Below are 15,884 nucleotides of genomic sequence, written 5' to 3'. Positions count from 1 at the left end.
GGATGGAGAAGGGGTTGATGGGCAAGCACTGGGCACGGTGTTAGGAAACACGGTGCAGATCCCAGTTCTGTTACTTCCTTCCCCTCTTTAAGCCGCAGAGGCTTTTTCCATGAAATGGGAATCATGGCAGAGGGAGGGGCTCGGTAATGCTTGTTGGCACAACAAAAAAATGAAATTATACCTTTCTTTGTCCTTATTTATCTTAAATTGGATGCTATTCTTTCTGAAAACCTCTCTTAAAAGCGAATGTTCGTGTTACTTCCAAAAGATTCAAAAAGCACCTGTTTCTTCAAAATATGTATGTTGGGACATTGAATACCATTTCTGATTTCTGCTGAAATAAAGCTAATAGTACCAGATTTTTTTAGAGAAGTACTAAGTCCTGCCACTTACACTTCTGGGTGTGAATAGGAAGTGTCTCTGCTCTCAGTTTAATTCTAGCTTCTTCATAAATGCAAAGTGAACCAAGTCAGAACTCTTAAGTGCACACAGAACCCCTACTGTGCAGCAGAGGCACAGCGGATGGGATGGAAGAAGGATTGCACTTTGCGGAAAAGGAGCCGAGCATAGGACAGCTATGCAACAATGGAGGTGCACAGGATCTTGGACAGACAGGGAGCTGGCCCAGGCTCCTCTGTGGGCCCCATCATCCCTCATCTGCCACTCTCACCTGCTGCTGTAGCCACATATGGGCTTCTTAGCCCCCTATGCTTCCAGTGAGGGTGTGGACAAATCTGGTCTCATTCCTTCAGTGAGAACCTACTAAGTGCCAGTCCTGGGCTAGGCCTTGATCGACAGCCCAGCAGTGGGCAACAGATAATTGCCAAATAATCACGGGACAGTATGATGAAAAGTCCTACACTTTTGACCAGACAGGCAACAGATCATCGCCACCCTGTGTTGCTAACAAGGGTCAGGACGCAGACTAGGGAACAGAAGCGAAGAAGGAGGCACTGCATCCGGAGAAGACTGGGGAGTCTTCAGGAGGATGGCCACAAGGTTTATGCGGGGTCTCCGAGGACGGATGGACAGAGCTTGTTGGGGGGAAGGGCTGGAATGGGGTAGTTATCTCCAAGTGGTTAGAGCAGGTGGCACAGAATCGAGGCTCACTGACCAACTAGGAAGTGAGCAGTGTGATGATCTGCACAGACTTGGGAGGGGGAGATCGCTGCTAGATCAGTGACCCTGGAAGGCTTCAGGGAAGAGGTGAGCTCTTACTGGAGCTTTGATGGGTGAGTAAGGTCTGGGGATGGTGGAGGGGCGGACAGGCAGGGGGCAGGGTCACAGCAGCTCCTCGGACTGTCTCCTCCCCTCTCCGTTTTCTGAGAACCTCTGAGAGGAGGCTCTGCTGGGTGGAGGCAAGAGAAGCAGTTCTAGTCTGAGGTCCTGGGCTGGGTGGGGTCCCTGCACCTCAGGTAGATGCCTCCCACAGTGAGGCCAGACTCTCAGAGCAGGGGGGAAGGGGTGGTAGAGCAGGCCAGGACCGTAGTCATGGAGGTCAAGATATTTTCCCGCTGAGGAAATACAGATGTCCATTTCAGATGATATATATGCTTTCCCCTGAGAGGGGCAGGTGACCGACACTTACTGAATGTCTTCAGCACCTTACGTCAAAGTACCCTTTATCTCTGTAGGACTTTTCACCACACTGTCCTGTGATTATTTGGCTGGAACCGAAACGCTGAAGACAGCCGGTCTTGTTTATCCTATCCCCAGCACCCAGCACAGTGTCCCAGGCAAACATCAACTCTCATTAAACACATGTTCAATGAAAGAAGTTAATCCTCATGGCTGTCCTGCAAACCAGATTTTATTGTCTCTGTAGATGCTCAAGGAGGTAAAGTAATCTGTCTAAAGTCACAGGAGGCAGGGGTCCAATTGAGGGCTGTAGATTCCATTCCAAAGCCTTGCTCTTCCCACTACCCTACCCCTGGGCCAACTGCAGCTTTCAGGTCTCACCGGCTTCCCACATCAGGCCACTCTGGGGGCCCTCAGCTCATCTCCGATCTTCCCAGTCCTTCCCTAGGCCTGTGTAGAACTCCTCAATTGTGCAGGGGAGTGGTGAGGAGGAGGGGGCGTTGCTAGGATTCATCGCACCTCTAGGAGCACTGAACCTATCCTTCGCCAGTTGGTGGCCAGAGAAACTGGGCTGGTTTTTCAACTGTGGTTCTTCTACCTCCCTCCCCACCCAATGACCTGGGCCCAGACTGCATCCACCCAGCCGGGACATGCAGGCAGCACGGGTCTGCCTTGCCAAGCAGCCCTGAAGGCCCTGCACCTGCCCTGAATGCATGGAACAGAACTGGGTGGCATGGATGGGTGGCGGAGGTGCTGTGGTGGGAATAAGACTGACTCCAGAGGGGCAGCTCTGAGGCACAGTGGGCACCTGAGGGTAGGAGCTGTGGAGAGGCAGAGTTCCACCATGTGGCTGATGGCTCCCAACCAAATCAGTTCATGACCTTGGCCTTGCTTAACCTACCCTTCAGACCATGAACTCTTCCAAAGCAGGACCATCTGGGATTCATCTTTGCTCAATGGTTGTTGATTGAGTTGCCTGGCTCAGAGGCAACACTAACTTGGAGGTTGAGCGACCCTACCCCAGGTCACTCCAGTGGGGAGAAAGCCCCGTGTACCACCTGCAGGAGGGGCTGGCACCGTTTCCAGCTGCTCTCACCTCTATAGCCTTGTCTCGCCCTCCTACCTACTCTCCACTGTGCAGTCCAGCCAGAAACCACTTGCAGTTCCTGAATAAGGCAGCCTCCCTCACAATCCCAAATCTCTGTCCTGGTTCTCCTGTTGTCTGGGACACCATTTACTCCCTCATTATTTGGAGAAATCCGACTAGTTCCTTATTTGGGGGCCTTCCCCAGCCACCTTCAGCACCTCTGCCCCAGTCATATAAGGAGCCTTCCTTAGACCCTTTCCCAACGAGACAGCCCCAGCACAGCGAGGCTCTCTGCATCCCCATGGTCTGCTGATGACACTGGGACTCCTGGAGGCAGGAACCAAGCCTGAGCTATTTGATTTCCACAGGGTCTGGAACATTGGAGAGTCCGATGAATGTTCCTGTACAAAAACACTGGCCACAGTCAGAGGCATCCCAAATTGGAATGGGCTGCCCTGGGAGGCAGCGAGTGAGCTTCTTGTGTCTAGCAGCGGTTCTCAACCTGTGGGTCGCGACCCCTGAAAATACATCCTGTAAATATCAGATATTTACATTATAATTCATAACAGTAGCAAAATTACAGTTATGAAGTAGCAACGAAAATAATTTTATGGTTGGGGTCACCACAACATGAGGAACTGTATTAAAGGGTCGCGGCATTAGGAAGGTTGAGAACCACTGGTAGGGGAATGTTACCGGAGGCTGCACGATCATGGCTGTGTAGGAGGCTGTGCTGCATGGACTCTGGGACTCCTTACAGGATGAAGGTCCTAGAACTCTACGAATTACCTCCAACCAAACTCAGAGAGCCGCCTGGAATGGCAAGAGAGGGTGTGGCCAGCCTCTGGGTCTTGCTGAACCCCCGGCGGCTGGACTGATTCCACCCATCGATCTTGGCCGAACATTATCGCTGCTTCATTTTTATGACGGACGGGACTGTTCAGATTCCACATGGCATAGGCATGTCCTGTTTCCTCTGTGGTCCTCAGGGTCCCCTTCTATAAGATGGGGGTGAGAGGTGGGTGTAGGTGCTCTTTAAAGAGACAATTTCTATAAAAAAAAACTCTAGGAATTTTCTGGTTGGCATCGTGAGGCCATATAACTTGGCAAAGTTAACACTAGGAAGGAATGGTGGGCTCTTAAATTAGGCAGGAAGCCTTCCACCGAGCAGCTCAAGAGGCCGGCAGCCCCAGAGCCCAGCGCAGCACGTAAAGGAGGTCTAACCGTGAGGGCAGGCAGGAGGCGGTGCTGCAGAAGCATGGGGCGGAGTGCCCCTAAGCAGCCGGCCCTGTGCACGGAAAGACAGACAGATCTCCATCTGAAACCCAGTTCTACTATTTCCTGATTGTGTGGCCTCAGGCAAGATATCTCTGAGCTTTATCTCATTATCTAGTTACTGCTAGGGTTGTTTCAGGTATGAAAAAGCACCTCCCCTCAGGCCCTAAGCAGGCTTTCAGAGAGGCCAGCCCTGCCCATGAGGAGCAGCTGCCCACCTTTCCCACTTCCATTCCTCTGGCCGGCAAATCCAGCAGCAAACCAGCCAGCCACAGGGTGACACCCAAGCCAAGCATTAGCAGGGAGAAAGCCCAGCAACTCTGCAGGTCTGACTGCCCAAGCAGGTAGCAAAGGGACCGCCTGGAGTTGTCCCTCAGCCCCTTTGCCCCAGAACAGTGAACTCTAGGGAGAAAGAGGATGGAGGGTCCTGGACTGACTACTCTGAAATCAGCTCCTCAAAAAAATCTAGGATGAACTGTAGCTAATTCTGATTCAATCCACAGGGCAATATGTGCTTCAAAGGGGAAGATGACCCATATGTTTAAGAGGAAAAATCCCAGTTCTCAGTACTCGGTCTTTTCCTGCCTTGGATCCAGATGTAGGAGGTACTGGGCACCGTGGTTTCTGGCCCTGCTCCACACTTGCTGCAGCAGCTGGCAGGCTGCAGGCCTCTGGGGCCTCCCCTCCACAGTGGGGATATGAAAACCTAGCCTGACCGGATGCCTCGCCCATCCTCTTGGCTCTCTCAGAGCCCAGCCTCTGTGAGTGCCCTGCTTACTGGTGAGAATGGACCGAAGGCTGGAGATGGAAGAGGGTGCTGAGATCAGAGCCTCAGGAGCAGAGCCCTGGCAAAGAGGAGACGGAGGTACAACTAGTGATGCCTGGACAATGGAGGGGCTCAGAAGGAGGGTCCAGGACTTGAGCTGGGAAGATGGAATTCCACCCAGGAAACGTGAGTCGGGGAGAAATCTATAAACTACAGACCAGTGAGCTTGAAATCAAGACCAGGCGTAGCTGTAAAATATGATTTCTGAGAAGGGAAACTAGCAATCTCCAGGAGACAAGGAGACACAGGGCTTGACCGAAGATTAGGCTATGCCAGGCAACCACATCTACACTCTTCTGTAGGACGAGCGCTCCTGACGTACTAAGTGCTGCCCACACATTATCTCATGTGCGTCCTCAAGTGACCCCACATCACTAATGTTGGACCCACTGAGCACTATGTCCCAGCCCCTAGGCAGTGGTCTTGACACACATTTGCTCATTTAACCCCCCTAAGAACCGTAACAGTTGGTACAATCATTTACTCTGCTTTCTGGGTGAGGAAACTAAGGCCCAGGAAGTTAAGTAACTTGCCCAAGTAACAAGATTAGCTGGTGGAAAAACCAGGGTTCAGAACCCCAGTATTTCTGAGCTCAGGACCCAGGCAGGCATTTGATCACTGTGCTGGCTCTCCTGCCTGCACCGGGTAGGCACGAATTCATCCATTTTACAGAGGACAGAGCGCAGGCTGGGGAGGGTTAAACATTTGCTTGAAGTTGCACAGGTGATGAATGAAAGAGCTGAGATTCAAACCCGAGTAATATCTGTTGCCAAAGCCCTGGTTGCTGCCAGGACAGGGAAAGCCAGCGGGAGGCATTTGGCTGATATTAGCTGCCTTTTCAAAGACACCGTCAGAGACCCGTGCTTACAGAATCCAGCTTAGACCGCAAAGGATTTGAGAGATCAAAGCTGGTATTTTTGTGGACCTTGGGCAGAACGCAAGGCATGAGGGAACAGGGATGGCGGAAACCCAGCCCTACAGAGCCAGGACGGATTTGCAGGCCAACAGCCTGTGATCTGGCCAACAGGGACGCTGTCTCTTCTTTTTGCGTTCTCCTCTCGCGAAGGGGGATACTAATTTACACCTGGCCTCACAATAAGGCTATAGGAAGAGTCCAATGAGGTAAAAATGGCAAGGTGCCTTGAAACCAGGAAAGTACTGTGCAGATCTTCTGGTCAGAATCCATCATTTTCACCTACATTCCCTGACAAAGCGCACATAAAACGCAAGGCCATCATGCGCCCCCTCCTCAATCACAATGTCCTGTTGTGTGAGGTGTCCCGTTGGGCACATGCCTGCCTCCCACTGGGCTGTGTGCATCCTGAAGCAGTGGTCCCATCTCCTCCTCCCCATGTTCCCCACACGGCCCTTCTGAGTCTCATTTGAATTGTTACCTGAATCACACAAAACTGAATTTAACTAAGAGGCACTGCACTCTCAGTGCTAAAAGCTGAGGAGGATAGCTAAGGCTTGTCTTTGACCTTGAAGGACAAGGAATCCAGCTGAGAGGATTCTGAAACTGAGAGGCCCGGGAGTTCACTCCTGCACATGCACCGGAGCCACCCTTCCAACAGGCTCTCCACTGTTCTGCTTCCCCTCACTCCCTTAGAATCCAGGGAGCCTGCCAAGCCCCAGTTTAATAAACACTACCTAACCCCAAGCTGGGTAATGTTTTAAAGGGATTGTCTTACTCATGTCTATATTCCTGCAGCTAACACAGTCCTGGCACAACGCATGCCCTCAATAAATGCTTGCTGAATGAATGAATGAAGAAATGGGTCTATACACAAATGAAGCTGTATTGTATAATTAGAGTATCTTCATGCTTCTTGCATCCCCAGCATTTACTTCGTCGGGAGAGAGGGAGCAGGAAGGGAAGAAAAGGAAGAAGGGACTGACACAGCATATGCTGGTCCCCGGGCTCTACAGCAGTCTCCCCTTATTTACAGGGACACGTTCCAAGACCCTCCTTGGGTGCCTGAAACTGCAGATAGAACCAAACCCTACGTGTACTGTTTTTCCCTATGCATACACACCTTTTCTCTTAGAGGAAGCACTCTATGGCTTTTCATTGGCATATGTGAATTGCCATCATCATTGCTCTTACACTTTGGGGCTGTTATTTAGTAAAATGAGGGTCACTAACACAACACCGCAATACCGCAGTCATCTGATAGCCGAGACGGCTACTAAGTACTAATAGGCTGGCAGTGCGCATAGCGCGCATAGTCTGGACAAAGGGATGATTCATGTTCTGGGTGGGACAGAACAGGATGGAGTGAGATTTCCTCAGGTTACTCAGAATGGCGCACAATTTAAAGTTATGAATTGTTTATTTCTTGAATTTTCCATTTAATTTTTTTGAACCTCAGTTGACCACAGATAAGAAAGCAAACTGTGAATAAGGGGCGGCGGGGGTGGCTGCTGTATTCTTTATACATGCTTCCTCATTTAATTTTTACAGCCACAAAGGTCCTGAGAGCAGGGCAGGAGATGAGGTTGCTTGCATCAGAGATGGCTGCTTTCCGTGCTAAGATCATAGAGAAGGAGAGAGACACCCTTTGGGGTGGGGAGTAGTGCCGAGGGGTCACCTCCATGTCAGTGACAATGGTGTCCCATGAACTAAAGAAGGCCATGTGGGGTGAGGGCTCTGAGAGAGAGGACACAGGACCAAGTGTCAGGAGGCCTCTGAAAATGGGCTCATGACACTTCCTGGCCTGTTTCCTCATCAGCAACATGAGGGCGACAGCCTACATGCTCTCAAAGGTCCCTCATACTCCATGCCTCCCTATTCCAGAGAATCGTTTCCTGTGAGATCTGTTTTGTGTTTATTTGTGAGATGAAGAAAAGAACGAATAAACGCATAAACGAAGAGGTGAGCCATCCAGTGACATCTCTGAAACATCTCATACCTTCTTGCTGCTGTTCCAACCCTCTGCCCCCAACCTCCACCAGGTACACCAACCAAGTACTCCCGGCTTCTAGGAACCTGCTCCCACTCTTAAGTACCCGTTAGGCTCAGGAGGCCAGGCTCCTGCTCACTGCCCCTCCCACCTGCCATCTGAAGGCCCCAATGCCTAGGAGAGTGAGCAGTGATTCTTCCCGGCAGGGAGCCTTCCGCTTAAAGCTGAGCATCTCCTATCCTGCTGGCCTCCCTCATCTCGGAATCTGCCTGCTACAGTGTGAATGATTCAGCCCTCAAGGTGGACAAAGGCCCTCGAGCCGGGCCCATGGGCAAGGTGGACGTGTGAAAAACACACAAGACAGGCCTGCAAGAACAATGCTCACGAAGGCCCAGGAGACCAAGGATGGTACAGCCCAGATCACACATCAACCCCAGGCCAGGATGTGCTGCTTAGAGGGCGTGTCAAGCCGAGAATCAGAGAGGGTCTCTGAGCACTTTCTGGCTGTCCTTTGCCTTATCCTAGGTTTCTGTCTGTTATGTATGGACCAGGAGCTATTACAACGGGGTGTTTCTTTCCAAACTCACCAAAAAATAGATCTACTTCAAATGCTAGCCCCTCGCCTAGAATTTTAATTATATGCTTACATCACCACCCCCTACCCAACTTCCAATGTCTTAGCCTTCTTTTTATATCCCCAAGTTCCTAGGCATAGAACAAATGAACTGAGTCATTGAATGAACAAATGAACATGCATATATACAACCCCTTTTGTCTTCTATAATAACCCAGGGAGGCAGAGAAGTTAGTTAATCCGTCCAAGGTCATGCAGCCAATTACTGGTTGGGGAAGCCAGAGTTAAAAAACAAGCTAAGCTCTGTCTTAGCCCCTTCACTAAACGGTGTGGAAAAGGAGCGAACAGTAATTGAGCATCGGCACACTGCCAGGCCCTATGCAGTGGCTCGCAAGGCTGTGAGAAAGATATTATTCCCATTTTACAGGTGAGAACATCAAGGCTCAGAGAGGTGTTCTCTGTCAAGACTGCTCCTCACTCTTCCCACCTACTCATTTCTGCCTTCTTTCAGGCTCCAGCGCAAAAGCCATTTCCTTCAGGAGGCATTTCTTCCCTGACCCCCCAAATTCGGTGGGTGCCCTCCCTGCTTCCCCACAGCTCTGTGTGCTTCTGTCCCTGTGGTGGCATGCATGCCCTGTGCTGCCACTCATTGTGTCAGTGACACTTTGAGTTTCTCTAGCTGGGCAAGGGCTGTAGCTTCAATAAATCAAAATGTTAACACCGGGCAAAAAGCCTGGCACATAGCAGGAGGCCAATAAATATTTGTGGAAGAAAAGAGAAAAGCAGGGAAGGAAGCAAAGAAGAAAAGGAAGGAGAAAGAAAAGAAGGTTCCCAAAGCCATAGAATTGGGAAGTGAGGATACTGGCGGCTGAATCAAGCCCAGTTCTAGAGACTAGATTAGACGCATGAAAGCAACCACCTTCCCCTACGATAGAGACCTTGAATTATATCTTGTGGATCTATCTTAGAACTTGGCGCAGTCCCCACCTCCCATGAACAAGTGCTAGTAAATGGCTTTACACTTTCAGAGGTCAGGATAGTGGGAGTGATTTTCTGAGGTGCCCGTGGAGCTCACAACAGGGGTACTGCCAATGGTGGGTACTCCACATGCTTATGGTTTGAGCTGATTTCTATTCCAGTCCGTCCCACTGTGATGAGGACCGGGACTAGGATCAGGGAAGAGCCAGCTGTTGGCTGTCACCATGGCATTGGAGGCCTGTGGGGTGGGTGAGCCTGGAAAGATTCGGCACAAAACTACTCTTGGGGTCAAGTTTGTCTGCATGTTTTAAGATGAGAGAGGCACACGCTGATGAACAATGCAGAGCGTCATATTGCTTCAGAGGCGTAGGGGTGGGTTCTGGGGTTTAAGCGTTCACACGCCTGCAAAACAGGCAGTTTCCATGGGAGTCGGGAAAACATGGTGGGGAGTTTGTGCTACTGTGCCTTTTCCCCAAGACGTTTACAACAGGCATAGCGTACAGTGCGATGAAAAGAAAGTTACCCATCTGAGGACCTGACACTCTTTTCTCTGAAAATTACAGTTGGTCCTCATCCCCTACCCCAAGCCAACACAGCTTTCACAAATGTTTAGTTAGGGTTTCTCTTTGAGATTTTATTTTGATAAAAAAAATTTTAGTAACCTTCTAAGCTACCTATGGATTGTAACTTAGCGTCACTGTGTACCTCGTCTGAGGTCTGGAAGGATGGCCACGGCCAAGGCAGCGTCAGGAGTGAGGAAGTTGCCAGCCTAGGAATTGAGAGATGAGGTTTGAGATAAGCTCAGCCCCTGCCCCTGCCCCTGCCCCTGCTCCTGCCTCTCTATGCAACTCTGGGCGAGCCCCAAACTCCGGTTCCTTCTCTGTGACAGGAAGACTCCCTGGGCCAATCTGAAGATCCACTGAGAAATGATTGCCTTACGGACACAGTATAAGATGTAGGGGCATCTATCAACACAAGTTAGGCAGTGAGAGCACATGTATCTAATGTCAAAGAGGAATGAGGCTCCACATAGGAATCTGTGATCTGGACCATGGGAACCTCCTTCTTGACCACCAGATGGCCTTTGACTTTAAACTCTGGGACAGGCTAATGTCAACACTGGCTGCCCCCTTTCTGAGCGAGGCACACTGACCCAGGGCTAGTCATGGCTGGCTGCAGGGCTGTGGGGGCCATGGGCTTGCATTACACTGATTCCTCAATGCTGACTGGCTTCTATCCCTTATAACCCTGGACTCTTGTGTTCTGAGTGTTTCTGTCTCTCCACCACGGTAAGCAGTCATCTCTCCCTGCTGTCAAGCCTGACGTCTTTCATTCCCCTTATTCCTGCTTTGAAACCATGTTAGATGAGAAAGCCTAAAACCCCTCGGTGTGTTAAAATCGGTGCAGTATGAGCCTGAGTCCTGCGAGCGAAGCAGAGGAGCTCCACACATCTGTGGGCTAATCTCCTAAGGCCACGCACTCTGCTCAAAGCTCTTCAATGCCTCTCATTCCCACCAAGACACGTCCAGACACCCCAGGCTGGTGCTGCTTCCAAAGCCCGCAGTTACTGGCCGTCAGACCCCACCTGCAGTCAAGCTTCTTGCATGCTCGGGTGTTTCTCCAGACTCCGGGCTGCCACTCGGCCTCTTCCTGTGCCTTAAACACCCCCCACTGGCCCTGGTCAAGGCCTGCCTCCTCCCTGGAGGCTCCCTCAGTTACAAATAACCCCTCTCCATCCTTTCAACTCTCCTACCGCTTCATCTACATCGTTGGCCTGGCATGTACCACTTTCTCACTTACAGGAATGGCATTTTTAGGATCACCTCTAGTTCTCCTCACTACCTAAAGCCTCCTCAGAGGTTCCTATGAGCCCTGGCACTGCCTCTGGCTGAGGGAACACATGCCATGAGTGGCTGGTGGCAAATGTTCTGCCCACTTGTTCTCTGAGCTGCACGTCTCGTGTCCCCACTGTGCGCTAGGTGCTCGGCTGCTGCGATTATAAGCTCCTGTCAGCTTCGCTGCGGGAGGGGGCAGCTCTTCCTTGGGGTGACTGCTGAGCTGTCTCTGCCCTTCCCTGGCCTCGGGGCACTTGGCCCACCTCCCCTGTGCCCTCCTGGGTGTGGAGCTGCACCAAGCACCCGCCTGCGTGCAGGGCGGGCGGGCACTCACCGCTGCCGAGCCTCAGGAGCAGCACGTCCTGGAGCCTGCGGTTGAGGTCGCGTAGCTCCTTCATCTCGGACACGAGCGCCCCGTACTCCTTGAGCTTCTTGGCCTGCTGCACCAGCTGCCTGCGAGTCCGCTCCAGCTCCTGCTGCACGTGGCGCATCTCCTCCTGCTGCTGCTGGTAGTTGCGCAGCAGCTCCTCATACAGAGCCCGGGGCACGGCGGCGTCCTCCAGGCTGTCCATGTCCTCCGTGCCCGGCGAGGCCTCCACGAAGACTTCCTCTGGGCATGTGCTGTGGCCCAGGCTCAGGCCGTTCTGCTTCTCCAGCCGGGCCACCACGGCCTCAATGCTCTTGTGTGCCACGTCGCTTGGCTTCCGCCCCTCGGGTCTCTGTAGGACAACGAGAATCAGTTCAGGCAAGGGCAGCTGGGACTTTTCTTGGACTGCAGCTCAATATTTCCCCAGACAATCCGGCGAGGCCTCCACGAAGACTTCCTCTGGGCATGTGCTGTGGCCCAGGCTCAGGCCGTTCTGCTTCTCCAGCCGGGCCACCACGGCCTCAATGCTCTTGTGTGCCACGTCGCTTGGCTTCCGCCCCTCGGGTCTCTGTAGGACAACGAGAATCAGTTCAGGCAAGGGCAGCTGGGACTTTTCTTGGACTGCAGCTCAATATTCCCCAGACAATCCTAGAATCACAGAACCACAGAACATCAGTGCTTGGAGAAACCCATGCAGACATGCAGTCAAAGCCCTTCCTTTTACAAATGGGGAAACAGAGGCGCAGAGTGGGAGGGTCTTGCCCAAAGTCTCAAGGGCAGGTGGGGGCAGAACCAGGACTCGGTCTCCCAGGCCAGCACTTTTCCCTTCCATCACCCTGCCCCTGGGACGTGTATCATACCATGACCACCCTCCCCAATCCCAGCCCCCACCCCACCCATAGGGCCTAGGCAGTGACAGCTCACAAGGGGTTTCAATGTGTATTTATGGGGAGTCAGGGAGAAATCAGGGCAAGCCAAGTCCCCCAGGGCAGTCACCACTCAAATCTCTTCAACAACATAAAAGTGGAAAAGGGGCATTCCATCAAGTAACCTTTTCCTTAAGAATGCTTTAATTGGGGAGGATGCTAAGAATGTCATCTACTCTCACTTAGGGTGGCAGCTGTGCCTTAGTTTCCCCATTCTCCACTCCTACCCAGACTGGCACTTGGCAGGGGCATGATAAATGTTTACTTAACTGAAAAGTTCAAAGAATGCTAGTGCTGAAAGTTTCTTCTGTTCAATCCCTCCTTTTACAGGTAAGAAAATGAAGGCTGGGAGGGGAAGGTTAGTCTCAGGGTCATGGGTGAGCTACAGACGAAGCCAGACCAGGATTCGGAGCCCAATTTCCAGCCTGAGCCCTTCCCCATGTCTACCAGCCCCGCCCTGGACTCTGGCTAAGCTGAAGTTCCACAAGACAGTGGGACACAGCGGGGACGGTTCATGGAGAAGAGAATCATCCAGGACATGCGGGGCTCCAGCTGCTGGAGGAAGTTCCTGCTTGAGGATGCAGCTTCCACCGAGGGGAGTGGGAGGGACAGGATCATGGAACTCTCCACCCAGGGTGGGGCCATTTTATCTGCTGGGGTAAGATGCTGCTGGTCTAGATGAACTTATCAGCTACAATTCCAATGACCGTTTTAGATATCTGTCTGCATCATGGCACCGGCACCGCGAGACCAAGGGCAGTGACCACATCTGGCTGATCTCCATGACCCCAAGGCCAGGCCCATTGCCAGGGAGCAATGAAAGGATAGTCTGAACTCAGCTGCATCTTTGGATTACACCTTTGGAATGCCCTGGACTTTGTGTCCACAATCAGACCATGATCAATGCAGAAGGCATCTCTCTTTCTCTTCCCCTGTGGTACCCATCGCACAGAAAAAACACTTGGCTTATTGAACAGGGTTTTCATTAGGTTTATAAGTGAAGGCTTGAGGAGACCAACTGGGGTGCACACCAAAGGAAATGCAACCTCATGCAAAAGTTCTCTTCCAACCCATGAATCCCCTTCTGTGAACCTGGCTCACCCTGTTCTGAGGGAGTCCACCCCTTACTGTTTGGGGCAATCGGATAGTGACCCGCTGGGACCTGCTGCCCGGGAACTATGTGCTCAGTGCTCCTGGGGCCCAGCAGGGACCCCTCCAGAGCTGTGGGCCAGAGGCACGCACCCTCCAAACCCTTGGCAGCAGTGCACTGCGTAGGTGGTGCAAACAGGACCAGCGTGGTGGCACAGCCTGAGTCAGGGCTCCCCAGGAGGTTGGCAGCAACCCTCTCCTAACCTGGGACGCCAGGGGACATCTAGTGGGGAGAGGAGGCCAGGCTAAAACTCTTCAGCTGTCAGAACTCTGAGAATGCTCCCACGTACTTCCAAAAAAGGGAAAGATTTTGTTACCTTGATGTGTCTAAGCTGTAAATCTTCTTCCCCGTAATCTTTAACCTCCCCATCTTCTTCTATGTGATTGAGAGAGAGTTTGGGGATTTTTATTTTCTTCTGCATCACACTGTTTTCAAGGTCAGATTTGTCTTCTAAAATGCATATCAAGAGAACAAGATTCATTATGGGTCCAAATGAGTCTAAACGATGCCCATATGCTTAAAAGCTAGAGAACCACGGAGGCCAGACCAGTTAAACAGGAGACGCAAACAAACTCACGGCCTGTTCCCTCCTGCATGCGGGGGCTCTGAGAGCAGCAGTCACATCTAACTCCGGGATGGGGGTATTTACTAAAGGTGCGCTGGACAAAGCATTGAAATGGTATCCAATGGATTTGCTTAGGGTTTTCTCTAAGTACATCGTACAGGGTGGCCTTTTATGGAAGTCTAGAATCTGGGAACTGGAGTGGCCCTTACACTGCTCTCTGGTCTAAACATAACTAGCACACGAATCCCTCAACAACCGAGATCTTTCTAAGCCAAGTGACTTCCCAGAAAAAGGTGGTGGGTTCCTGCCAGCTCGGGTGCCAACAGGCATGAAAGGGATGACAGCTCTTATGGAGGCAAAGCTGAGCTGGAAGGACAGGGGCCTCCCAGGCAGCAGACAGGCTGAGGTAAGACAGATACAGAAAGAGCAACAAGTGACGTTTCCCGCTGTCTTATTGGTATCAGGTCACAGCTGACAGAGTTTGAGGGACCTGAGCGACCAACTGGTCCAACCCTCTCATTTTCCAGATGAAGATGGAGGGGGTCGTGGAGGAGTCAGGCCTCTCGTGTCTCGCCCAGTACCCAGTAGTAACCACACACACTGAGGTGCGCTACAAACTGTAAAGTGCTGCACGACTCCAAAAGGATATCTTTTTCTTCCCACTTCCTCATATCAACTTCAAATAATCTAAAGGAATTGTTTTTCTCCTGCTTGGATTTCAAACTTTATTTCCCAGATCTTTCTCACAGTGGATGTCAAGAGTTCAAACAGGAAGTCCCAGAGGCAGGAATCTGGACATGCTCGGAACTGGCCCCTAGAGGTAAGAACACTGGGGTCTTGTTTCCTGGGACTGGCTGAACCCTGGGGACCACTGTGTCTTTCCCTCCTCCAACGTCCCCACTGCTGTGTCCTCAGTGCAGTGCCAGGCACATCGCCCGTTGCTGGAGGTGGCACATGGCCAGGCGGCTGGTTAAATCCAGCCTTCGAGGGTCTGCGTGAGTGTGAGTGTGTGGGTATGTGATTGTGCTAAACACGCTCTTACACTCCCCCAAGCCAGGCTCCTCTCCTCACAGCTTGTTAGTAAAGCTGAGAAGGAAGCTTATAAGCTGGTAATGATTCCAGAACATAGTCAAATGCCAAATCTTCCCAAATGATCGTAGGAATGGAAGCCTGGCTGGTCAGAGGCAGGACTCCGGTCTGAGAGAGACCTCCGTGGGAACCTCTGCTCTATGACAGGTGAGGAGGAAGGGCCAGGCCTTAGTCTAGTGAGCTCAGGAGTCTCCTCTGTCCCGAGAGGCGGGGGTAACAGCAGTAATTCACATAACTCACTGCACAATGCCTGGCACACAGTAGGCATTCAATGAATGGCATGTTAAAATTGCTATTATCAACATGCTAGGAACTGTTTTATTTTTCTGAGCAAAGATACAATTTAAAAAACATAGGAATGACTTAAGAAAGGAACAGAGTATAAGGGAACTGCCCAAGAAAAAAAGTGGTGGTCTTTGTTAACCCTCCTCCTGATCAGAGAAGCAAACCACCTTTCTACTACCTGGAGGAACCAGGCTCTGTCTTCACAAACAAAGCCTGTTCTCTTTGTGCCCATGAAATATACCCGATGAGTTAGGCATGAACAACCCATCAGAGATGTGGTCTTTCTAAGAGTCACAGCCCCCTTCCGATAAATTATCATGACTCTTAAGCCAATAAGCTGCTAAAATGTGAAACCTAAAGAAAATACTCCCAGGGAAGTTATCCTGAAATGGGATGGATGGTGTTTTCATGTGGGGGAAAAATACAACAAAAACAGAGAGAGAGAA

The 15,884-nt window shown here is 51.4% G+C and overlaps 2 protein-coding genes across 3 annotated transcripts in view; both read right to left on the bottom strand.

The window, feature by feature from the left end:
• BEND5 (BEN domain containing 5) overlaps nt 1-13,945 on the bottom strand; it is a 33,105-nt gene extending 19,160 nt beyond the window's left edge. For both annotated transcript variants that reach the window (XM_015563300.1, XM_015563299.1), the window contains exons 1-3: nt 13,816-13,945; nt 11,866-11,991; nt 11,391-11,649 (exon numbers count right to left, since the gene is read on the bottom strand). In XM_015563300.1, coding sequence (XP_015418786.1) covers nt 11,391-11,649; nt 11,866-11,991; nt 13,816-13,920 — 490 coding nt within the window. In that variant the 5' untranslated portion in view covers nt 13,921-13,945. The remainder of the gene's footprint in view (nt 1-11,390; nt 11,650-11,865; nt 11,992-13,815) is intronic.
• The window catches only part of AGBL4 (ATP/GTP binding protein-like 4), a 646,044-nt gene that overhangs the window by 180,785 nt on the left and 449,375 nt on the right, over nt 1-15,884 (bottom strand). The gene's annotated exons all lie outside the window — the stretch shown is intronic.

Source organism: Myotis davidii, unplaced genomic scaffold, assembly GCF_000327345.1.
Source record: "Myotis davidii unplaced genomic scaffold, ASM32734v1 scaffold539, whole genome shotgun sequence".
In the NCBI taxonomy this organism is placed as follows: domain Eukaryota; kingdom Metazoa; phylum Chordata; class Mammalia; order Chiroptera; family Vespertilionidae; genus Myotis; species Myotis davidii.
This window is presented reverse-complemented; position numbering and strand designations above follow the sequence as displayed.